The sequence below is a fragment of the Aphelocoma coerulescens genome, chromosome 1A, assembly GCF_041296385.1.
Source record: "Aphelocoma coerulescens isolate FSJ_1873_10779 chromosome 1A, UR_Acoe_1.0, whole genome shotgun sequence".
NCBI classification, from domain to species: Eukaryota; Metazoa; Chordata; class Aves; order Passeriformes; family Corvidae; genus Aphelocoma; species Aphelocoma coerulescens.
In genome coordinates this window covers 49571990-49598743 of record NC_091014.1, presented here as the reverse complement: position 1 = coordinate 49598743, position 26754 = coordinate 49571990, and the positions used below count along the sequence as shown (strand labels likewise).

The 26754-nt window shown below is 39.4% G+C and overlaps 1 protein-coding gene across 21 annotated transcripts in view; it reads left to right on the top strand.

The window, feature by feature from the left end:
• Window positions 1-26754, top strand: part of ANKS1B (ankyrin repeat and sterile alpha motif domain containing 1B) — a 414782-nt gene that overhangs the window by 349903 nt on the left and 38125 nt on the right. For 18 of the 21 annotated variants that reach the window (XM_069000638.1, XM_069000646.1, XM_069000631.1 and 15 more), the window contains 2 exons: window positions 13999-14106; window positions 19426-19605. In XM_069000638.1, coding sequence (XP_068856739.1) covers window positions 13999-14106; window positions 19426-19605 — 288 coding nt within the window. The other 3 variants (XM_069000656.1, XM_069000671.1, XM_069000663.1) reach the window with 3 other exon arrangements.

Genomic DNA, 26754 nt, shown 5'->3' with positions numbered 1-26754 from the left:
TATTCTTCTCCCATGTTATTCATCCTCTTAAAATTCTAGCACTCATTTTATCTCTCGTAGGTTCCAAATTCTCATTTTGCCTATTATTTCAGGAGTTTGCGTTGGTTGTATCTGCAGTTAAAAAGCAGATTAACAAAACCTAGCATTTGCATTTTAAGTTCTCAACAGATATAATTCCTTGTACAGTTAGCACTTAGTTGTAACTCATGGTGTCTCTCACCATCTTTTCATTTATGATTTGCACATGGTGTTTTGTCATTTGTTTGCTTGCCCTGAGCATCGATGCAGAGGCATCCCTGGCCTGTGCAAGGTCTTATTTCCCATTGGTCTGTAAATCAAATGTAGATCAAATGTAGAACAAATCTACTGAGGCCTTACTGATCACTACAGTCCTAGTTGTCTCTGAAGATGAGAGCATTCGTTGATGCCCGAGGTGAAGCCAGACATGAAGCATGCAGCAATGCATTCAGCATGACCCTGTTGGCAGCAGTGGAGGTGCAGGATGGCAGCAAAGCAGCTCCAAGCAGAAAGGGCACTCTGGGGTGGTGGTAGGAAAATTTGTGCACTGTAGCATTCCACTGTGCTTCAGACTACTCCACCCCTAAGCCTACCAGCATCCTGGTTTTGAACTGGATCTTCTGTGTCAGTCCCCAGAAGGCTCTGCCAGCAGAGAGCTGTTCTCTAGGAACAGTCTTGAAACTTCAGGGAGCTAGTCAGTGCACTGTACTCTGCTCCCTCTGTTTTCCAAACTGAAATACATATTTTCATATCCTGAGCAATTCTGAAGAGCCAGTACATTCAGTGCTTTCTTTTCACCCAGGAGGTGGTTGGGCACTGGTTGGGAACAGGCTCCCCAGGGCAGTGGTCACAGCACCAAGCCTGACAGAGCTCAAGAAGCGTTTGGACAGTACTCTCAGGCACAGGGTGTGACTCTTGAGGATGGTTCTGTGCAGGGCTGGGAGTTGGACTTGACGATCCTGATGGGTCCCTTCCAACTCATCTTGTTCTATGGTTCTATGATTTTAAAATGTTTTGCTAATTTTATATATAATTCTGAATCTTCAAGTGTGAAGAACCTGGATAATTTTTCCCATGCTTTGATGGGAAAAAGCTGCCTGCACCACTCTTGTGCTGGTTCTGTCCTTTGGACCCATAGCCAGGGAGAGTACCCAGCTCCCAGGGCTCAGTGGGAACATCAGTGCTTGGTAAATTCCTTGCAATCGGTGTTCATTCCTGAAAGATCACTGGACCAACTTTAGGCCAAAACAAAGCAAAAGTTCCTGAAAATTAAGAAGTTGCCCACTGCTAAGTAAGCCTGTGGTTTTTAATGCAGAAATATAACATTTCAAAAGCATATTTTAAATTCAACACAGTCATTTCCTTACAATTCTGTTCAGAAATTTGGTTTATTTATGCAGTTGAGTATTTGTGACAAATCTGTTTGAGAAGAAAATGTGGACACAAAATATGAATGGAAAATACTTTATGATTCAAAGATTCTTATTACAGCAGAAACAAGTTTAAATGTCAGGATTCTTAAAATGAGAAAAGGCTTACACTTTTCTGGATCCAGATCTGGATCACAAATACAGGAAGAATTAAAAAACCCACATAAATGAGATGCATGCTTGAATAGTAGACTTTCTAAAACTATACTTAACAGTGACTAAATTTAGGCTTACTGACTAATTTGAAAAGCCAAAATGTTATTTAATTCTCTAGTACAACTCAGAAATACACTTTAAGTAAGTCATGTGAAGATACCCCAGGTGGCTACATATTAGAATATAGCAAATATGTAGGTTACATTATCATCTAATTGTCCATAATAAGAGTTTTTTTCTCTTTGCCTGTTATTCGTATAAATCTACTCTTCTGATTCATTATTAATCAGAGTTCATGTGGTGATTTGGTGTAAAATGTTCATGACAGGATTTCTTATGTTATAGTGAGTTAATGTGATCTGTACTTTAGTGCATGTTTGTGACAAGATGATATAGAAACTTAATTGGCTTCACAGTAATGCCTCTGGCTATTATACCTAATACTATATATAAAGAGATATAAGTGTACATGTAAACTAATCTCTTTTTTTGCTGTAGCAAAACTTGTCATCCCAAACAAATGTGGGTTTTCATGGCATTATTTCGGATCTGAAGGGTGATTATTTAACATTGTAGTAATAGTTGTAAAATAGGATTAAAATAGAGTATGATCTTCACAATGCATAAATGGGCTGAACAGTTATATAAGATTTAATTGAAGAAATGTGAAAGTGATTTATTTTGAAAGTACAGATCACATGAGAGACTATAATGAGCTCTGAGTATATGACTGAACAGCACTATGGGGGAATAATTTGGGCAGGAGGACTAGGGTTACTGGATATTTGACTGAACATCAGTCAACAACAGAACACAAAAAAAGTACAGTGATATATGAATGTTGTGCATAGTAGCAAGAGGAGTGTGAATAGAAACTTGTAGATTTCTGTCCCCTAGCATATTTCCCTTCATATTTCACCTGGGAAAATGTGCTTATACATATATTCTTTATGTCCACTTAAAACAAACTAGGAAAAGAAAACAAATTTCTGTTCTTGGTAGGAGAGTTTTGCAAAATGGTATGCATGTTACAGTAAAGGACTTGCAGAAGAAAGTAAAACTCTTCATAATGATGAATTATTTTCATAAATTGGTGAGGACAGAACAGGAGATACAGAAGTGACCATTTAGGTTAAATATTAACAAAAACCATAATTCAAGAATCAGAGGGGTTAGTTGTTGGGTTAAGGATATTTATAGTCATAGGATCATTTAGGTAGGAAAAGACCTCTAAGATGATCAAGTCCAACTGTTAAGCTAACAATGCTAAGTTTAAGCTAGCACTGCCAAGATACTTGCTGAATTACAATATTTAGAATTATAAAAAGACATGACTAGAGATTGGGGAGATTCTTGACAACATTCCATGTGGTTTGGAAATCATTATAGGCGTAATTCAGGGCCTCTGACTTCTTGCAACATGGGACAACTATCCTGCGGTTAGCTGAACCCACAGGTTTGATAAGTCATTTTGGTTTCATGGAAGTCCAAATATCCCCTCATGTAACACTGCAAAATAAGGACCTGTCGGTATTACTGCTACTGATGGGAAAAGTGAGAAATGGAATCCTTGGAAATGTCTTTCCTTCTTTTGACTTTATTGTATGGGTTGGGTGGGGTTAAGATAAAGAACAAGAAAATCAAAGCCTGGGCCATGGAGATGAGGTTTATACTCCCTTTGAAGAGAACCTTCCTTTTTCAGGAACTTTTGGTAAGGCTGAAGAGAAAAAGGAGAAAGAGTGGAGGTGTAGAGCACATGCTGCACTACCCTGTATGAGGAGTCAGTCCTGTACAGCCCTTCTCACTGAGAAAATTCAAATAGAATTTGTAGCAAGAAAACCTTTCCCCTGATAGCCCATTCATTGGTGGGTTTTGCCAGAATGCCTCATTAATAATGGATCTGCCCAAACCGCAGATTCAAAAACATACATCTGTATTCTTGTTCCAGTTTGGATGTTATAAAATGACATCAAGGACAGAAGTTTGAGATGACCAAAACTTTGCCAGTTTTCACTGTTAATATGAAGTTCGGTTTATCTTTTTTTTCTTAACCATAGTACAAAATCAGCCTCATGTTTGGAGAGCTCTTCAGTACAGCTTGCTTTGTTCTAATTTGGTTGTGTACAAAAACGTTTCTTCCTTAAGCCAGATGAATGTTGAATGTTTAATGAAGGAATCTGCATAAGAAGATGTGTATGATCTGAACTGCCTTGTGGTTTCAATTTCTCTCGAATCACACAGACAATAATCTTTTCTGTTGGAATTCAATGTGTTGCTCAGAACCACATGGGAAGAACTTACTTGAGCTATTGACAGATGAATATTTTTGCTACTTTATTTGTATCCTTTTGTAACCCCACTTTTTGATGGTATTCCTTCCTGCTCTTACCTCAAAGCATGAAAGAAAGAGATATTTTGAGAAATGCTTTTGCTGTCCCCTTGCTGCCCCTGGCAGAGTTAATCCAGCCGTCCTGCTGGGCTTATAGAGCCTGTTCTTTCCCACCCACGGTGCTTCCTCCTCACAGATTAAGAGTCAAAGTACAGGATGATGCTGGCTCTGCCTGTGATGTATGATTCTGCTCTGCCATGATGGCCATTGCCTTTTTTTAAGTTAAGGACTACCATTGATACCGTTGTGACAGCATTAAGGATATGAACAAAGCCAGGATATAAGGGAGAACTAATAGCTTTTTTAAAGCCATATCATGTATTTGGAAAATGTACAAGATTTGGGGTTAAAAATCTGGCAAGCAACATCACAATCCAAACTGAATGTAGGTTAGTCAAAATTTCTCTCAATTTATTTAAAGTAGGCTGATCAATCAGGCTACCTGAAAGAAAACAGTATTAGTATAGATTAAATGTTGGAGTTGTATAGGTAGTATAGCTGTATATAGTATAGATTAGTATAGCTGGAGTTGAGATGAATTTGTAGCTTTTACGTATGCAGTAGCTTCTTCTGTTTGGTGTTAAAATATGAGGTTGGTGAAGGTGGATTGGGGGTGTGAAACTTGGGGAGAGGGGGGCTGGCATTTAATATCATAATTGTTTAATGAGCAAAGATTACAAACCAAGGTAGTAAAAGATGTCAGGAAAAAAATTTAGATGGAGAATTTTTTTAATTAATTATTTTCATGCTAAGGTTGTATGTCACAACATAACCTATACTGAGTTTATCAGTTATTCAAAGTTTATTCTTTTAGGGAGTGTCCTTGCTGAAAGAAAAGTGATGAAATTGGTCAGCTGGCTGCTGCTGCAGTGCAGGTAGAGCGATAATTGAGGACCCTCTTTAGGTCACATCATACATGTTGGTGCATATTTCCTGTAAATTAATGAATTTAAGATCTTGATAGTGGTGACATTCCTGGATGACATAACACACGGTACCCAAAAATAAAGTTAATGCTGCCTATTACCAACATGTCACAAAATGTGTTTTGCTTCCTCCAGTGTGCCAAATGCTGTCTGCGACAGTGGTATGGCCAAGGCTAAGCAGCCACTCTGAAATAGGGTGAGTCCACACTCATTGCTGTTAAGACAGGAGCTACTGAGTACTAGAATGCATGGGCTCATAGATCATGGTTTCTGTTAAAGCATTTGCTTTATGGCTCTTTACAGATTTTTTTTTATCCTAGCTGCCCTCTTCTCTTGGGTGGCCCATTGTGAGAGAAGTTGAAGTTTCACTATAGTGGTTCATCTCATGTTTGCTTTGTGCTGCTGTAAGCACAAGCAGCTGCATCCCTTCCTCTTTCCTCCATATCTGGCTGTACTTTCCAGCCCCTTTACTTGTGCCAGTGTTAGCATTTCTATGATCAAAGAACGAAGGAGATAGGGAGCTGGCCATACAGAAAGCTGTTCCCTGCCCACCTCCCAGGTCCATTTTTGGAGTGGATGGCATCCCAGGAGTGAGATCCCTGGGAGGTTGCTCTGCTGCAGCTGCTCCCACTCTGCAGCCCAGAACTCTTCCTGTGAGACCAAACCCTGGTATTTCTTCCTGCAGATCTTTCTTTTAAGGAAGCAGTTCCACACAGTTTTCGTAAGATTTACAGGCAATGTGCGTGTGTTTTGGCAGTGAATTGGGATGGGCTGTGGCCGTAGCATCATGCTGTCACTTCATAGTGCTAGACTACTGACATTACCAGTGATGGCTCCTGTATCAAAGCCTACAAACACTTTTCAGATTTTTATCATTGTGATACTTCTACAACTTTTCCCCTTAAAAAGTGGGTGAATATTAATGCTAGCAGTAGAACAATAATACCTTGTCATGGTTGTAACTCTGGGATATATACTGCTGTAGGCGATAAGTATATTTTGAATTGCTGTATGTCCTGTGTGAACTGCTCCACAGAATGCTGGAGCGTGTCCAAGAGAAGGGCAATGGATCTGGGGAAGGGGCTGGAGCACAAGTCTGATGATGAACAGCTGAGGGAGCTGGGGGTGTTCAGCCTGGAGAAAAGGAGGCTCAGGAGTCCTTATCATTCTCTGCAACTGCTTGAAAGGAGGCTGTAGCCAGGTGGGGGTCAGCCTCTTCTCCCAAGTTGCAAGTGACAGCACAAAAGGAAATCGCCTCAAGCTGCAACCAGGGGAGGTTTGGATATTAGGAAGAAATTTCTTCACCCAAAGGGTTGTCAAGCACTGGCACAGGCTGCCCAGGGAAGTGGTGGAGTCACCATTCCTGGAGATATTTAAAAGATGTATAGATGTGGCACTTAGGGGCACAGTCTAGTGTTGGACCTGGAAGTTTGAGTTCTATGGTTGGACTCAGTGACCTTAAGGGCCTTTTCCAACTTAAATGATTTCCATGATTCTGTGGTTCTGATAGCACAGCCTGAATGAAGCCATAGCCCCTGTGCATAGATCTGGCTTGAACTAGATATTCAAGACTGGAATCGATGCTTTTAATGTGAATGTTTTACAGTACAGAAAAATAGTTTTACTAAATTGAAATAATTGTGATGCAGAAGTAATTAGGTCTTCCTGCATACATCTGGTAACTGGCAAATATACCAAGAAGCTAAATGTGTTCTGAATAGCATTTCTTAACAACATTAGTTCTGATCCTTGGTCTGGGTTCTTCTCTCCAGTGTTTGGGTTTTCTTTCTGCATGTTGACAACAGTCTTTCTGCAGTCATTGTATATCTAAAGAATGTTGATGATTTAAAAGAAAAACCAAAAAATCCATAGAGGGACTTTCATTAAACTCTAGTATTAGAAGATATCTAACACTGTCTTGGTTTTTCACAATTTTTGCTGCAATTTTTATCAGATTATATAATTGCATGATATAGAAGTAAACAATTTATTTCCAAAACTAATTATATGTTTATAATTAACTGATACTATTCCCATATTACAGAACTTACCTTTTCATGACAGCCTGGGTTATGACTGTGAGCTAGAGTAATGTGCATTTTTACTCCAAGTGGTGAAGGGCTGTTTTCTTCTTCTGATACTGTAAAAACTCTCATTACTCTATGTTATTAGATGACTTTTTAAAAAAGCTATTCATTTAGTAGACAAATGTCCCATTCTTGAAATGGGATTGAATGTTTGTTTTTTTTTTTCCTTTTGCTTGGAATTAATTCTGCAATGAAATTGAATCAAAATCAGGAAAAAAAGGATCAATTTTAGAGCTATCAAAATTTTCTATAGAGATTTTTATTTTATCTCTTATTTCTCATTACATGAGCTGTATTTCATGCTTGTGTACAGATTAATGTGCTTTGCTGGTAATTGCCTATTAAAAATAGATAAATAAATTATTAGCTCATTATGAAAGATGTTGTAGTACCAGTAACTTTAATTATAATTTATCTGCTGTGTAAGTAATCCTGAAAAATATTATGGGATAACATATTGGTATTGCAATTGCTCTCTTGTAGTGCTAAATGATTAACATTGAAGACCTCAAGGAGCAGGTTCTCCTGGTCTCTGTGAACACACATTCTTCAGATCTGACCTGAACCAGTAACTGGGCCTATCATTAGCTCAACACACAGATGGAAATGCAAATCCTCAGTGGAGCGAACAGTCTGTCTTCTAGGACACAATTTGGAAATGTGGTCCACCTTTCGAACTGTTTAATATTTTTTCTACTTACTTTCTTTGAAAATGGAATGTTTTCCTGTGTATACAGACCTGCTTAGTGCTTGCCATTTTTCACATAAATAATGCTTTCAGCCTTGTCTCTTAGAATAGGTAATCATTGCTGTAACAATCTTGGTGTTTGCATGTATAATAGATCTTTAGGATTTCTGATTTATGGGGGCTTGAGTCTAACGTGATAAAAATCACGTATGTAATATTTGTCATTTCAGCTGAGGCTTGTAAAATGATTGAACTGTGACCTATTTCTTAAGAGGCCATGTATTTAACTTTTTCATTTAAAAATTGTTTTTAAAAAACAGTGCAGCATGTAGCCTGAGACACATCCTCAGGAGGCAAAGTGGCCAGGTATCAGTTTTGGCCAGGTCTTATTTCACTGCATTTTCCTGGTATTTTTTAAGGAAATATTAAATTTCTATTTTTTTTCACAATATTAATGGTTATTGATTACAAGCACAAAATTACGGTTACTATTTTTATCTTTAGTGGAGCCAAAGTACTAGCACCTGATATTTTCAGTCAGCCATTTCTTAAACTAATGAGAATTTAGAAGACTCTTTAATGACAAAAATGGCTTGTCTGGCCAAGTCAGGACAAACATTCCAGCAGCCTTGGTAGCACCAAAGTTTGTCCTGAGAACCCAGACAAAAAGTGATGAATTCTCACCTGCCTCAATCTGACCTGGGGTGGCAGTGGCAACTTTACTTGGAGAAGACTCTTGGCCTTTGTTTTCTCAATGTCCTTAAATGTAAATCTGCATCTCAGTTATTTATTTGAGTGATCCAGGACCAACATCAGTTCCTCATGGTAGCATATAGAAATGGGGCTTACGAGACAGCCTCCAGCCTTTGTGAAATGCTGTCAGCAAGACAACTGACAAATGTTTCCAGTTGGGTGAAAAATTCCAGAGGATTGTGACACATATTTCATATCCTTATGATATGAAATCATTATGATATGAAATAATAAGTCTCTTAAAAGTGTCTTCATAGGCGTAACAAACACTTGCTTCCCCTGCAGGTGTGGATCCCAGAGAAGTTGCAGCAAGCCTCTGACCAGCAGGGTGCTTTGGTGCTTCTCTGTTCCCATGTGCTGAGAAAGAGCATAAAGTATCCCCGTGTGAAAAATGCGATGGAAGTCTAATATAGTTTGACTGGATTTGGCTTTGTCTGGTATTGGTAAAGCCACTGGGCATTCATAGAATCGCAGAGTGGTTGGGGTTGGAAGGGACCTTGAAGACAACTTAGTTCCAAACCCCCTGCCATGGGGGCCCCCTGCCACTAGACCGGATTGCTCAGAGCCCCATCCAGCCTGGTCTTGAACGCTTCCAGGGATGGGACATCCATGACTTCTCTGGGCAACCTGTTCCAGTGCCTCACTATCCTCACTATAAAGAATTTATTTTTAATATCTAATCCAAACCTGCCCTCTTTAAGTATCATAGCTGACTTGGGCCTATTTAATTTTCAAAATATACCAATTATTACACCAAATAATCTTGGTCAGTATGGGGAATATGAAGTTTTTTGACGTTTTTTGTTTGTTTGGTGGGTTTTGTTTGTATGCTTGTTTTAACTGTTAACACTGAGAGCACTTCTATGGGTAGGATTTGTAAAATTGATGCTGAAAATTTATACAAGTCTGTTTAATCCTTTTTCATATTTTCAATTAAACCAGTCCTGTTGGCCAAGTGAGCTGTACGGTTGGTCTGGGCTCACTTCCTGGGTATTCTGGGCCCTGTGGGGCAGCACTGTGGCAGGAGAGGGGTAGTAATCAAATGTATCCCTTCATCCGTAATTCCAGATAGCTTGGAGTTTATTCCAATATGACCAGCAGTAAAATGGTTAATAATATTGATTTTAGCAAATGTTTTGGGCTGTTTTCTTGCAGAAATAGGAAGATCCCACTTTTTTGGCTTACATTTACCATTTTTTCTTGAATTCTGGTGTCTGATGCTGCTACCAGAGAATCACTAGCACTGTTCTGATCACTCTTTACTTTTCCATTTTGTAGTTGGTTCCTAGTGTCCAATTGCTGCTACACATTTAGTCCAGACCTCTTGTGCTATTATGATACTGATTTTAGCCCATACAATAACTTTTCAGATTATTCCAAAAGAAAGAGAATTGATATCTTGAATCTCAGGAATCTTTGTAATATTCCAGAAAAAAAAAAAAATTAGAATCATGCAATATTGGATATTACTATTCAATTAGAAGAAAAGATCAGGCAGAAGAATGTTGCAGAAATAATGCTCGTTTTTAGATGGAATAATTCATTTATTCCAGCATCTGCACATACACAGTCATCAGGGAGTTATTGGGCTACATGTGTTTTTTTGAAACATCTGTCAACTAAGACAGAGATATAAATGCAAAGTGTTACATTGGTTATATTTGTGGATTTCTTACATTTCCTAGTGGAATTCCATTTTGTGTGATAATCATTGTAGAGTATGGAAGTAAAAATAAGATTAAATTTTTGTGTGTGTATCAGTTCTTTGGACAAATGACTTGTCCCATTCTCTTTTAATTGTATTGCGACATCACATACATGAAATGGAGTAGTATCATTTTTGACTTGGGTATCCTGCTGTCAGTGTGGAAAGAAGCAGGTCATGTAAGTGCTTTTTTTTTGTCCTTTTGTCCCAGTAATGAAGTAACAGGCTCTGGAGGGCCTTCAGCTACTCTGAACAGTTTGATGACGTTGTTGCTGATTCCTGCAGCCACGCTGCAAAACTCATTTCATTGTTGTATAGTAAGTGGGCTACAATCCATTTGACAAAATGCCTCACTGCATGACACTGAAGTGCACTGTACTGACTGTCCTTATTCAGTGTTAGTACATTGTTACCTGATTTATAGAAATTATATACCAGGAAAGCTAACTTGTGGGCTGTGTAAGTGCAAGATTTCTAATGGTTACCTGATACACAGCATTAACACATTTCTATGGTAGTGCTTTAGGCAACTGTACCATTCCACACTGTTGACCTATATTTGTGATATTTGACATTTTTGATAAATACTGTCAAAGATAATCCATCACAGGGTGAGTTTCCAGAGTTTCAGGATGTTTGTTAAACCCTCATAACTCAAATATAGAAGTGTTTCAGAAAACAGTATTTTACATTCCTAGGTTGAGAAACAGGTTTGCCAAGTAAGAAAATTTCTAGAGAGTCATTTCCAGAAGAATAAAGCTGTCTTCAGTTAATAGAGTATATGCTCCAGATGAGACTGGGATGCAGCTGCCTGTTGCCTGAGTGATGCCTTTTCCTGGTCTTAAAATCAAGAGTCAAACACAGTTAGAAGGGAAAAAGAGATTTTACCTTGGTATTTATTTTAAGGATCCTTAGGTGCACATGTCCAGGTCGAATGCACACCTCAATGCACACCTCAATGCACACCCCCAAAAGATCTAACATTATAGGTCTTACTAATTAACATATCTATCAAAGATTCCCCAATGAGAGGTTTGAAGGAGTCCCCCCTCCCCAAGGAAACTTCCCCTGGATGATTCTATCTTAGTTTACAGAATGTGTTCTGGAGAGGACCTTGGGGTCTGGGGCACACTAACCCCTAACTACGAAGCTTCTAAAATGTTTAGTCTCCTAGCCTGACAAATAAGTCTAAGAATGTAGGCTAAAAACACTAAGAATACAGAAGTTGTAAAAAGGTATAAAAGAGGTATAAAAGAAAAGGCAAAAAATCATCATGGCATCATGAGGACCGTATGTTTCTGTAGGTTGCATCGTTAACTCCCTCCCATTCACATTTGGGGCAACCACCATTATAATAGAAAAACAAAATGTGGAGTTAGCTTAGCAGTGCCTATGGTGTTTAAAGATTTGTATTACTTTCAAGTTGAGAACTGTTTTTGAAATAATTTAGTCATTAAGACCCATCTGCTGATCTCTTATGTGTGCAGTCCCTCAAGACTCATGTCCTTTTCTCTCCTGTTGTTCAGCAGCTCTGTGAAGTCAAAGAGAATTGCTTTGTGTGTTTTGATATAGCTAATAAGGCAGTCAGAGTGCTGAGGACCTTGAAACAACCCAAAGAACTTTAGCTTGGCTTAAAAAATCTCTGGATAAATGATCTTGTTGATGGGGAAGCATTATGAAAGAAGCAAGTTCGCTGAAGTGCATTACTTGAGTAATGCTTAAAGCAGCTGTAGTTCATTCACGTGTTTCATATAGTTAAATACAGAGATAAACTGTGCACCCTTCTGTTTAACACTCAGTGTAAACTGAATACATAACTAAGTCTCCTGCATGCCTCAGGCATTTCTCTGTGTGCTGCATTATCTCAGCTTCACTCGTGCTTCTCTAGATTTAGACTGAAAGGATAGCACATTAGCAGGGTGGTTTGTGGGACTGCAGCTTGTGTCTGCTGCTGAACTGCAGGGTCTGCAACACCCCTGTAAGCGGCCTCTTGGAGGAAGGCCTGCATCTGCTTCATGTCGTAGCCCATCATTTTGGAGGTGCGGGCAGAAAAGAGGTTGTTGATGTTCAAGAGTATCAGCACAGAGACATCAGAGGAAGCATGGATGAATTCGTGTGCACATGGATAGGCAGGATAATGGGTGGATAGGCATGGAGACCAGAATAACGACAGCATGTTGCTGGATCATATTTTGAGATACTGGAACTAAGAGATGCAGCAGGGGAGTTGATGGGGTTTGTTTGTTCTCATGAATTGTAGCTCTTAGTGCTACTGCTTAAGCTGAGGTAGTTGTTCATTTAAGATGCAGCATTTCCAGGTTTTTTTAGGGACTATTACTTTTTCTAGGTTGAGCGAGAACTTCCTCTCAACTGAAGGGTGTTGACACACGGTGGTCCTAAATATAGTGGGAAGTACTGTTTTCTGAGAGGGAATGGAGGCAGCTCTGGAGTATGAAACCACATGTACAGTCTGGAGGAGTTACGTAAGGACACTGCTGTTTGCAGAGCAGAGGCTTGCTGCTACAATTAGCGCTGCTTTACACTCTTTACACTACAGCCATTGTGGCCATTAAAGAATAGCATTGGAACATGATATTTTTTCCCCTCTAATATTTAAAATTTCCTACTCACTGCATCTGCTCTCCCTGTTTTCCTGAGAGCAGTGGTGGTTTTGTATGAGGCAGGGACACAGAGAAATACAAATGAAGAGTAGTTGCAGTAAATGTGGGGCAACTTTTTGGCAGTATTCTTGGAGTTTGGACAAGCATGAGGTGTGTGAATGTATTCACTGATGGACATGTTTCCATTCAACAGAGATTTTTTTCATTGTGTCTGATAAAAGTAACAGAACTCCAGGGCAAATTTTTTCCACCCTGTTTCTTACACAAGGATGATTCTACATGATAATGCAAACTGTGGGACTTAACTTGGAGATTACCTGTGTGTGTGAATCTACACATATAGGTAACCAAGGGCAACCACCAAACCACAGCCAAAATGAGAAGAGTAGGTTTATTTCATTACCTTGCTAACCATGCCGAGTGACAGAGGGACAGGGATGTGGCTCTGTTCTAGCCAGCAGCAGGGGAGGGGAGGGCTCCTGCCTCTTTATAACACAAGGCTACCCGCATGTCTGTGAGAGAGTGTTGTCTCTCCACAGGAATTCTACTTCTCAAAACAGGCAGAGGATAAACAACGTTAGGCATAATAAATGGAGTTTTCCCACACCAACATTTTTAGCGTTCCCAGCTGCAAGGTCACTTTGAGCAAAACTATTCCCTCATCCTGTGCCAAATCTTCCAGTTTTAACCCTTTTCTAGCAACACTGTGAAAGGCATGGTGAATAGATTTAAAAGTGGTAACATTTATTCATTGTACAATTCCTGTTTTCCCTTCTCGCTCCCTCTAAGTGTTCACTGGCTGTTTCTCACTCTTTTCCTCATTCATCCCATGAATCACTTTAATGCTCATCATTCATTGTTTGCATGCACCTCTGCATTTCCTTCTCCAGTCTTCTCATCCCCTTCCCTTTTTTTCTTCCTGTTCTTCTACCTTCTCTTCATTTCGTTTTTGTTTCTTCTTTACTCATGTTTGAGTCTATTTTTTTCAGTTTTCCACACCTATACAGGCTGTAGTTTCTTCCCTCATTTTACAGTGTTTTTCCTCTGATCTCACCTCTCATTTTCTCTGCTGATTTTTTGGCTCGCACAGCTCCTTGTCTGCTCAGCCTGTCTACAGGACTAACTTGTTAAGAGGTTTAAAGAGAAAATTGCTTCAATCTGAATAGATCTTCATTTAATGACTACCATGTGCTCTTTTAATAATGTGTTTTTGATATTATTTCAGGTCTTAAAAATTAGCTTGATTGGCCACCGGAAGCGTGTTCTGGCATCTTTGGGAGACAGGCTTCACGAAGATCCTCCTCAGAAACCCCCTCGGTCAATAACCCTCAGGGTGAGTCCTCATGAAAATTTGTTTGCATTTCTTGACAAGTCAGCAAGGGTTTCATAACATTCACATGAAAACAGCGGCTGCTTTGAGTGGGGTCCAACTTACCTCATTTTGGAGGTGTACAATATGGACATCTTAGGCTGACCTGCTCTGTCACACTTCCCCTTATGGCCAGCGGAGATATATTGACATTTTTACAGGGTGATGCATCTGACCTGCTTCAGATGTCTGCCTTAGGATAAGTAGAATCTTAGAAGTACCAGCTTATCTTTGTTCAAGAAACTAGCTCAGGACCAGGGATGTAAAAGCTGCACATCTACATTTGCCCACAGGAATCCCAGCCCAGCTGATCGACATTGCAGGAGAGTTACCAATTTCCTTTCATGTTTTTGTATGTTTGCACTTACTTTTCAAACATGTGCTTTAGGCTTCCTTTAAGGAGAACCTCTTGAAATTGTTGAGATAAAAATGCCATTAAGGCGTCTCTGTATATCAAAAGTTTCATCATGTTTTTAATTTTCATTTATATTCCCTCTTTCAGAAACCTTGTTGCAATGTCCCTGGGGTTTTTCCACACTTGACCACATTTAATCTCCTCTTATTACACCACCTTCACTCGGTTTCTCAATCCAATGTCTTTGCTTACTTGCTGTCTGCTACTCTTAACGAGTTGTGGTCTAATGACTAATTCCTATTGAGTTCTCTCCAACAGAGTTCATAGCAACATTTTAATTTTGATATTTTAGGTCACACCTTTTGCATTTGATTGGATCTGATTATTTTCATGGGGCTGCATTTCTGATGGGAATCTCATTTGGGATTAAATCTCAAAATGTCAGAGAGTGTCTGTGCTCCCAAGTTAGATTTCCTGGTGTAAAGAGAAATACAGAAAGACAGAATGAGAGCTTATTTTTAAGTGTACTTAAAATTTCAGTGACCAGCCAGTTCTCACCCTGCATATTCTCAGATGCCCCATACAGAAATTTTAGATCCTATCCCTTAATTCAACCTATTCCCAATGCCATATTTAAAAAGGTCTGACAAGTCTTTAACATCCTCTAAGGCACATTGAGCAAACGTGGATATTTTTCTTGTATTTTATTTTTTTAATGCATTTTGTGAATGATTCCTAATGCATGGCAGGTGTTAAAACACTCCAAGGAAAGAGAAATAGATTAAAAGGCACGCTTTTTTCCTCAATGCCTTCAGTACTCTGGACTGCATAATTAATTCCTCTTCAGCAAGTGAGAAAGTTTCCACAGTCCACATTCTTGGTCAGAACTGTATATTCTCAGTTAATATGGAAGAGAAAACCAGATGTCCTCCATCTGTAGTCTAAATGATAAAAAGTAGTCTGCTGCTGCACAGCTAGAGCTACTGATGCAGGCCAATGCTAAATGTCATTTATCACCTCTTGGAATTGGAGTCTTCACAGAGAATCCTAAAGAGGAGGACATGCATTTGGAATAAAGTTTTTCTTTCCCATCAGCTGCTACTATGCCATTTCACATGAAACAAAAACAACAAAACCAAAGAAAGTTTAGTTTGTAGTCTGCAATAATTTGTGTCTTGAAAATTGGCTTAAATAAACTGCTGCTGCTATGAGATTGATTCATATAGAGTCATAGAATAGTTTGGAGTGGAACGGACCTTAAAGATCGTCAAGTTTCAGCCCTCTTTGCCATGGGCAGGAGCACTTTCCACTAGATCAGGCTGCTCTACATCAGTAGAAAATAAAGTTGGTTATTTAAAGTCTACTTTTAAGTTCCCAAGCTCAAACTAAGCAATGCTAATGCTTCATCTTTTTTGACTGTTTTTGTATTAGCTTTTAAAATATTTCAAAGTAAAAGGTTAAATATTGAGGAAAAGCAAAAAATCTTTAAAATCTTAAAAATATCCACAACATATGTTATTCCCTGTTGTATGTTACTGTGTACTAAGGAAACACTGCTTCGATTTCAATTATACTCAAATATACTATATTCAAATATATATATACACACTATATATCTCTTACATATATATATACACACTATATATAGATATACTTCTCTGTACACAAAAGTATAGAAATTGCTGGATCTCAGGTTACCTATGCAATCTTGCTTTCTTTCCTGGAGTGCATGACAATCTTTAATTATAGGACCAGTGTCCATGTTGTTTATGGGAGCCCTTCCTCACCCAGTCAGCACTGGAGGCTGGAATTTATACTGGAGGACCAACAATTTAGGCAGAAAATTTGGAGGAGAAATGTTACAATGGTAATGATAGTTTAACACAATTGTTAGTTCATTGGAGACAATTCTGGTTTTTTTTAGACAAACACCTATGGGACATGAAGTGTGCCCAGGCAGCTTGGGGAAGGATCTTTTAAGCTCTCTTCCAGCCCTGACCTTTGTGGTTCCAGGTTTACATGAGCGCAGGTCTGAGAGGGGATGAGGCAGATTTTGACAGTGGAATATATGGTCAGACATCCCTGCAGGTCATGTGTCCTTGCATTCACAGCTGGGTAGAAACATGGCAAGAGTACCTGGTGACTAACAGTAGCGTGGTACTCGGCCATGGTAGTACCTGCAAGGGTGTCCATGCCTGGTCTGCAGGTTTGTTTAAGGAGATGAGAAGGTGGGTGGGAGTGAGGAAGAGGAATGAAGGAAGAATGGGAGAGAGGCTCATGATTGAAGGAATAGCTGTACCTATGAAAATATAGATTTACACCTGTTTTTTCCACAAAAAACTTGGATAATGCATGGTAAGTTATTTAATTAATTGCCTCCTAAAGAGTCACTAATTGTATGTTACTGACAATCTCCATATTTGACTAAAATCTTGAGTCTGATTTATACAAGTGCTGAGCACATAGTGCTAAAAATTAGATCAACAGAAGTGGAGTTTGTAACTCAAGCACTTGGGAAATCGGGCAATAGATGTTGTAATTGAGTGACTGGTACTTTCTAACGTTTGCCTGTGTGTCTCAGGTCACCCACACTAAAGCAGTGATTATAAAATGCCAGAAGTCACAGGGTGTGGTGAAAATGAATTGATTGACATTTGTAAAGCACTTATGAGCATCATGAATATGATGATATTAATCATCCAATCTTCAGAGCAGGATTTGAAAAGACTTTAGGAGAGAGGTTTGGGGCCACAGAATGAGGCAAGAATAAAATACTGACTACACGGTAACTAATGATAACGCGGTGCTGAGGATACGACAACATGCTGCACAGTTGAGGATCCATCTGTGCTGTGAAGGACAACTTTGAGAAAATAGCATAAAATCATACAATGACATACTGTTCCATAATGCAGAGGCATGGTAATTCTTTTATTTCTTGAGTTGGTATTTCTTGTCTGTATTGCCTTGCCAGCAATCTTCCAATATAGATCTCGGAGTGAATTTCCTCTCAGAGTGAATTTCCTCTTCATATGCAGTTTGATAAAATATGAAAAGCTCGATGAGAGCTGGAATCTCTATGTTCATCTGTCACTTTGATACACTGGTGGCCCTATCAACCTGCAACAGTGGGTGAATCCTGATTCAGAGCAGAGATTCTGCAGTAGGTAGCAGTCACTGGAGAGGATCTTGTTTGGTGCCCCTGTACTCAGGTTATTTTCAGGGCAGAGGTGTGTGCACCATATTGTTAGGCCCAGGGAGGGTGGGTTTTAGAGATTATCCCTCACCAAACTTCCTGAGCATGTGCAGACTGCAGCTTTTCAGAAGCTTTTAACTGGGCCAAATGTAGGTGGATTTTTGTGAAGGAGGGAAAAGATTATTCCTAAGAGGAAAACACTCTTTTCTTTGCCCTGGGAAATGTCAAGTGCTTGTCTCAGATCATAGAAAAGCTAGAGAATTTTTAAAAAAAAAATTTAATCCCAGTTAATTAAAAATTACTAAAGAGCTATATTTTCCTAGCATTTTTCTTGTTGGCAACATGAAAAATACTAATCTATTACTTTGATTTCAAGGAATAATGTCACATAGACTCCTACACTTCAGATATTGACATCAGGCATTACTATGACTGGAACTTTCCTTTCCATTTGGAAGAGATTGCAACTCTGATTTCTTACAACAGATCTTGTTTCTTAACAGCATGGAGTAAAGTACCTTGATGCTTTTCAGAACCAGGCTTGCTTCAGTGTAATAATGCATGAATCATCCACTTTAATTCTCTCTTTAAAGAAAAAATGCAGCACTTTTTTACCTTCCACACTGGAGCAGGGTTTGCTTGCACCACTATCTTCAGGTCCCCTCTTGTTGCTCGGTGTTGAAATAGAGCATTACAGCAGCAGGTGGTTTGGAGAATCTCTGCACTGTGTGAACATATGTGAACATAGGTACATTCTGCCCAGTAACCTACCTCATGAGAGAGGAACATTTCCCATTCAGTTGCTGTGACAAGAGTTTTCCTGCTCACACCGGGCAGTACTCCTGCAGACTATCTGGACAGTACACTGCAGCTCCCTGCTCCTGCTGATGGAGCTCCAAGAGAGTGTGGAACGGTGGACCTGGACACCAATGTTTGTAGCTGGTATTTGAACAAGGGATGTGATGTGCTGTGCAGGAGAGTAGGTGTTTCCAAACATACACACGATGTCTGGCTGTGGGCGGTGTGGTGGCAGATCCTGGCAAAACGTGTACCAGGAGGAGCTGTTTATTTATTAGGTAGAGTTTATGTATCAATTCAATGTGGTATTTGCACACTGACTGATACAAGGCTACAGTTCAGTACAGGTAACAAGAAAAGCAGGTAAAATATTTGTACTCTGATGCTTTCATGAATTCCAGGAATTGGTATTTGACTTGTGTCTGATATTTGGTACTTCTAGTTAAAATGGATGTTCTGCAAAACCTATAAAAATTGCAACAAAGTGTCTATATTGCGTAAATGGACACGCATTTCTTTTTTCCAGCAAGAGATGTTGCTAGTGTTCAAATCACTTTCACTGCTCAGAGCAGCTGCTCAGAAGTGGTGAGAATGTATTTCATCTTACAAATAGCTAGTCCTAAATCATGGCTTTTTTTGGGCCTTGGCAAGAAGTAGCTCACTGTTTTATCTCTAGAAGAGGGTATATATTACACAAGGAGGTTTTGGAGAGGAAATTTGCCACTAGTTCATGTAAATAGTGAACTATTTTTCCTTCTACATGGGCTCTGCACTTCAGGTAGGAAATCTCCAAATTCCATCCACAGTAACCTCTACTGCAGGAATTTTTCCATAATTTTTTTAGTGTGAGCCATTCAAATGCACTTATAAATGTGTGATTTGAAGTCAGCAATATGCTGTTTTTCTTATGCTGCATTTTTCTTTCTCTATCCAGGAACCCAGTGGTAACCACACTCCTCCTCAGTTGTCTCCATCACTTAGCCAAAGCACTTTCACTACTGGTGGCTCCCTGGACGTTCCCCACATTATCATGCAGGGCGATGCAAGGAGAAGAAGAAATGAAAACTATTTTGATGATATCCCGCGGTCAAAGCTGGAGAGGCAGATGGCACAGGTAGGACTAAAACCAGTGCCATTAAAAGGCTGGGCTTTGCTGCTTTTAGTTACAGGACTAATCCTGACCATAGCAGTAGGTTGTAAATGAAGGCTGAGTTGTAAATAACAAATGTTAACAATTTTTCCAAGCTGTCTGTTCCAGCTGTCTATATTTCAATTAGTGTAAATTGGTGTGTTGGTGTATAATTTCCCCTGAGAGGTGGAGGTTTGGGGGTGTTTAGGTGCCTGGAGGCTGAGATGAAGGTGGCTTCTGTGCACCAGAGTGCACAGTCTTATCCCAGCACCGAGTCTGCCTCTTGTTTTTGTAGTAAGGTGCAGATCCCTCAAATTCTGAGGAATAAGTTGGCATCAGTTCACTGCTGGAAACTCAGAGGACTTGAAGGGTGATGATTGCTGCATTCATTAATGGGAAGGGTCATCATTCTGCAAAACTGTGATCTGGGCATATATTTTTATTATTTAAAAGAAAGATTTAACTATGCAAAAATGCATTTGAACAGCACTAAACTCAACTGGATATTAAATCAAACTGTTCATGAAAAAAAGTTTAAAGTAGCCTCCATCTCTAAATTTTTTCCCCCCACCTCTGAAAGAGTACCGATAATTTTAAATTAAGCATACATTGAGCAGAGTGATGCCACAGAACCATAGAACCATGTAGGATGGAAAAGACCCTTAAGGTCTTCAAACCTTAACTCAGCCCTTCCATGTTCACCACTAAACCATGTCCCAAAGGGCCACACCTACGATTGAACCACTTTCCTGGACAGCTCACTCCAATGCCTGACCACTCATTCAGTGAAGAAGTTTCTCCTAATATTCAACCTAAGCGCAGTAAATTATACATGGACACCCTGTTGGTGAAAATGCTTTAGAATGAACTCAACTGGTTTTTGCTGATACTGATGATGACGAAAGACGGCCAGGTCTTAAGCTGCATGCTGGAAATAGGACTTTGACTTGCTGTCAGAAGCAGATGGGCAGCCAGGGCAATTCCTGGAGAGACTCATTCCACGAAGGAGAGGGTTGCTGCATGCTTCCCTGCATGAGACTTCCCAGCAGTGTCTCTGCCTGCCACAACCCAAAATAGAGCCTCTGTCCAAAATTCAGCCTCAAAATGGAAACAGCTATGCAAATAACTGTATTATAATGAACAAAAGGCTGCAGTCTGTCAGCTAATTACATGAACAAGAAGTAATTAAATAAACAAACAAAACAAGGTGCTGCCATTACCTGGGAACACAGAAACAAATTGAATTCCATTTGTTCAGAGGACATTTCTAGGAAAGTGAAATTGCATTTGGTTGGGTGGAGCTGTTGCCTTGCCCTTTTTTAATCCTATTTTCTGCTATATAATCTTCTTGTACAGAATTAAGGAGAAAGTTGCTGAGTGAATGAGCTTCTTTTCAAACCAAAGTCTGCTGGGCTTCTGTGGCAAGAGTAAGGCTGAGCTGAAGTCCAGCAAAGAAAAGACAAGTTCTTAACATGAAAATATTTTTTGAAGGTCATGAAATTTAGGTGTTTGAGCATAAAATGCACGCTTGCTCATGGCTGAGTAGACTTGTTTGTCTAATTAGTTCATTTTATCACTTCGTTCACAAATCCCTGTACTCACTACCTCTTTTAGTCACTAACACTGAAGACAAAAAAATAAAACAAACCAAAACAACAAAAAAACCCTATGCTAACAATTCTTTCTGACTCGGTTTCACTCCTTTCTTTTACTGATATTCCCAAGAGGTATGACATACTCTCATAAATGACACCTGGAAATTTTCTTTGTGCTGTTGAGTACTGCATTTCCAGAAGGACTGTGGTACATTGTACACCCAAAGACAAAATTGAGCAGCTATTACTTACACCGCTCCAAACTCCTCTAGAGCCAATTAAGTGCTTAAGGGATTTTTTTTGTTCTTGGGCTTTTTGGGGTTTTTTTTGGTTGGTTGGTTAAGGGGATTTTTTTGCTAGTGTGGTTTTAGGGGCGTTTTTTGTTGTTGTTGTTTGGTTTTTTTGGTTGGGTTTTTTTGTTGTTGTGGGAGTGTGTACCCACTGAATGGATGACTTCAGTGCCTTCTCTCTAACTTCAACCATGGAATATAGCTGTCATCCTTTGGGACTCCAAAGGGGAAAATGGATTCAGATGAAATCCATAAAACAGTGGTTTGTGTTGTTCCCTGAGCTCCAATCTGTTTGAAGTCTTTTTCAGCTCTGCCCCCAAATTCTGCATTCCTGATGTATGTAAAATTCCCTTTGACTTTAATGGGAAAGTCAATGACTCCCTCTGGTGATCATTCTCAATAAATTGGACTCACCCCATTAAGAGGCTAATCAGGGATTTCTTCAACCATTCTAGCCCAAAAATAGATTCTTAAATTTATTTTGTACAATATCTGCTCTGCCAAAATGAACTGTATTTCCTTCAGTCTTTTCCCCCAAAGCCCCTTTGAAATTAAAAGTAAAATAATTGTTTCTGCAAAATTAAGGAGATCTGACTGCTTCTTAGCATGAACCTTCTGCTCTGTATATTGTGGGGGGTTTGGGGTTTTTCTTTTATCTAGCAACTTTCTCCTTGCAGTTTGCTGGTTCCTTTGGCTTGTGTCAGATCAACAGCAACTTCTGAACTGATACTAGTCCAGCTTCCCAGCTAGAATACTTCTCACATACAGAATGATCTAGAGGGATTATTTGAATTGCTTTGAGGATGTTCCTCTGTCTTAGCCCTTTCTTTGCTAGGCTGTTTGCATGCTGCTGTATGAATCTGCATGTTTACCGGATGCTATAGTACACAAATGTGCACAAAGACATCTTGGATGCTGTGATGTTTTGAAAGCGTTTTAAGCGTGTTCTTGATGATGAGATTAATGGGCATTTTTATGGCCTTGAAGAGAGAGGCCAACACGGTATTGGGAATTTATTTATTGTATTGCTTTCATGAACTTGATTTTATTTCAAAAATGTTAGAATAAGACTATCTTATTCTTAATTTAAAATCTAAAATCTGAAGATATTTTGAAACTGAATGTTTCCATCTTTACTATGGTCTGTGTTGTCACGAAACTGGTACAGGGAGTCATCAAGCATGTTGATCTTTGCATCAATCAACCAGTCCTTCTTAAACAATGAGCACCGCAGCTTAAATCTGTTTTCCTTTGATGTGCTAGATGGGTTTAAACAGTCTCTAAACCATAATCAAATCTGCTTGTAAGTAATACAACTCTTTGTTTCCTGGAGGAAGCACTGATTTAAATTTACTTAATGTGGGTGGTTTTGTCTCAAGGCCAGCGTGTACTTTCATTCGCAGCTCCCTAGCATACTGTTTGTGACCTAAGGGGAAAATCATAATATAAACAATGAGTCTAACCAATTTAGATTCCCCAATGGAATAGGTTTGGTCATCCAACCCCCTAGTTGATCATCCAACTCCGAAAGTCTGTGATGTCTGGTTGTATAAATCATAACTGCCAAAATGGTAATACAGAAGGTTGTGAGATGGTTTGTTTTCCAAAAAAAAGGAGAAAAAAAAAATCTAGAAAGAAATGAGTAGTCTGAGTCATCATTGACTGTGGATGTTGAATTCTGAGCCTGCAAACTGTAGGTTAGTATGATCAAATTAACGTAGTTTAAAATAGCTGAGGTTGTTCTTAAGATTGGCTGAACCTTTAAAATAGAACTGAAATCATGCAGGCAAAGCTTGAGTACTTTGGAACCAAAATTGGTAGGAGGAGGAGTCCCACTGGAGGGATTGGGCCCTTCGTTCAGCCCTGAAATAGTTGCAGGGAAGAACTTTGGAGGTCCAAAGGAATCATAGCTAAGTTCATTAAAATACATCAGTTAAAATGTCACCTTTTTAGGTTTTGCAATTCTCCAGGCAGGAGAGAAGCTTTAGGTACTAGCTGCAAGCATATTCCAGACTGCCAGCCCTGAGGCTGTGGCTATTTATTGCGCCAGCCAGTGACATATGGTGCTTTTAGCCACCCTGGTCCATAAGACCTCTTGCCGTGGTGTTCAGAGCTCTGCACCCTGCCCTAAGCCAGGAGTGAGGGCCAAAAACATCTTTCCCGTGGCAGGCATGCAGGGAGATGCGGGAAGCACCCCTGCCCACGGCACTCCTTACAGAAGGAGAGCTGGGACAGGCTTCCCCCGATGCTGTGACACGCCCTCGCCATGGTGCTGAACCTCCGACACAGCCCGAGCTAGGAGAGGTCTGTCATTTTGGGAGGCAGTGGGTGGGAGCCTTTCTGGGGCTCTGGGGACAGCTCCAGCATGTGTCTGCCTCTGGGAGGACAAATTGGTAGTGAGTCAGAGCAAGCCTCCTAGTAGGATAAACCTAGTCATGGGCCATATGGGGGCACCCCACTGAGTTGTGATGGAAGGAAGAGATCGTTTAAGATCTGAGAGAGTTGAAAAAATTATTAACAAATGCTGACAGGAGAAGTTCTTTCCCAGAGTTGCTGAACTCAGACTTCATTCAAGCCTTTCTGGGTTCTTCAGTCACATGGTCTGAGTGCTCTTGCGGTTTTTTTTAAGTTTTTTTAAAATTTTTAATTTTTAATTTTTTCCTAAAACACAAGATAGCTTAAATCTAAGGTCATTGTAATGACTGCACAGTAAGTTTGAAGTAAATCTGTCCTAAGCGTTGGGATTCTGCCTTTTAAAATTATTTTGTAAGATACAATAATTCATTGCTGGGTTAGGATTGATAAGTAGGGGACAATCATTTAAATGGTTTGAATACAGCAGATCCTTTACCTACAGAAGAGGAGAAATGTCATTTAAAAAAAGACAGAATTAGCAAAGGCAGGTTTATATTAAAATTGTGAAATATTTTTGCTTCTTTCTAAAGTAATACCTTCAACTCAGCAATGTCTTCCAAATACTTCACAGATACTAATGCATTTGTATTTCCAGTGCACTGTCAGGCTGTGTGATTTAAAATCATACTTTCAATTTTTCAGCTAGGAAAGCTGATGTACTGGAATGTTGCTGGTTCAGTAAGATGACATAGAAAGTCTGAAGGAACCAAAAATAAAGAAGTCATCTTTAGTTTTGTAACTTTAAACTACAGTATGACTTGTTTTTATTTACTCGTTTCATGTTTTGTTTTCCCATCTCCTCTGCTTTTAAAGGATTTAAAGATTACTGTGAATGAAGAAAAATATGCCCAAGAGAATACTGGTGTGTAAAATGAGATTATCTAAGAAGCAATGAAGAAGGTTTTTTTTATCAATGGTTGAAATTACTTGTGGAATAATAGAATTCTTTACTAGTTGATTTATTAAGCAATAAATACAAAAATACAGATCTCTAGATTCATTCTCTTGTTACTTCTTAGGCTTCTTATTTCCATGTTTTATAAGCATAAAATAGTTTATGTTGTGAGGATAAATGGACAGCTATCTAAAAAGAAGTCAAATCCAAACAAAATGCTATAAGGTTCATATTTTAGGTGCATTATATTTTTAATATGGAAAGATGACTGAGCTGTGACAACCTTCAATTTAACATCAAAAGAAAAATGCTTAACTAAATCTAGTGCATGGTATAGGTTTTGCTGGCAGTTGTATTTGTAGTTCACATACATGCAAATGCCATAGATGGCTGTATCTTGGTCTGTAAATTTCAGCTCATTTACATCCGTAGATCCTTTGAGAATTGTGTATTTCATAGAATCATAGAACCACCACTGGGTTGGAAAGCAGCTGAAAGATCATCTAGTTCCAACCTCCCTGCTCTGAGCAGGGACACCTCCCACTAGAGCAGGTTTCTCAAAGCTCCATCCAACATAACCTTGAACACTTCCATGTGTGCGGTATCCAGCACTTCTCTGCGCAATGGACAAGTAACCTGATAAAGACATTATAAGAAATCTACTTAATTTCTGCCTGAATAGAGAGAGAGAATTTTTTCAAGCATGTTACAGAAGCTAACATTTTAGGACTGAATTCATGTGAGGTTGGTCCTACCTACAAGCTGCTTCAGCAAATGGAATTAAGGAAGCCGCTTCTATATTCAGTATTAATGTTCCAAACTTTAGCCATAAATACTACACCAAGAAAAGGACAAATGTTCTTCATTAATTTACTGTTTTTCACACTCAGTCTTGTGAACTAGAAGGTCTACATTGAAAAGATTGTATGAAAACTGAATTTTAATATCTAACATTTACATTTTTGATCTGCTGGAAAAAGCCATGCTTAGAGTTTGGGGGCACTTCTCTGAAAGAGCGTTTTTGTTGTTTGGGGGTGGGTATTTTTTGGCAGAAAGGTAGATACGTATACCCAGTGTTCAGGGATTAAAGTCTCATAATTTTCATTGGTGTTTGTCCAGAAGTTTGTATCCTCTCTGCAAGGATAAGAGCCTGGAGTATACTGGTCGCTGGCAGCACCAGCAGAAGGGGTGTTGTCAATGAGAAGAAGCTGGGAAAGGCGGCAGAAGATCAGGAGTCAGCAACAACCTCTACTTGGACCAGCTCAGGGCTAAACAAACTGTTTTCCTACCCAGAGCCATGCCCTGGTGTTTTCTAGACTTCTGTTTGTTGTTGTCACTCTCTCCTGGATTCCCTCCTTGCACTGCAGTGGCTAAAACTGAGCACCACCCCATATGAGACCTCACTGGTGGCTGCCCCATAGGGCATAAAAGTTTCTTCCCATGATACTTTTATTAAATACCTGAAATTTTTTATATCGGAGAAGGAAATTCAGCAAAGGGCCACCAAGATGGTTGTGAGCTAAAGCAGTTGCCCTCCAAGGAGAGTCTGAGCAACCAGGACTGGCTGGAGAAGAGGTAGCTTTGGGTATTAAAACTGAGAGAGGTACTGGACACCAAGAGAAACTTTCTCCCCATATGGACAGGCAAACAGGGGGACAGGTTGTTCAGACTCTGTCCAGTCTCTGTCCTTGAGGTTTTCAAGACCTGACAGGATGAAGCCCTGAGCAATCTGGTCTCATCTCACAGCTGCTCCTGCTTTGAGCTGAAATTGGAGTGGAGATTTCCTGAGCTTCCTTGCAGCATGAATTATCCTGTGATTTATATCCTTATTCTTTTGAAAGACTGCTCTATCTAATTTGAAGTATACTGAAACTTTCAGATCTTTTTTGATCTCCCCCAACCTAAATCACTTTGCTAATTTATTTACTATTTTATTTCC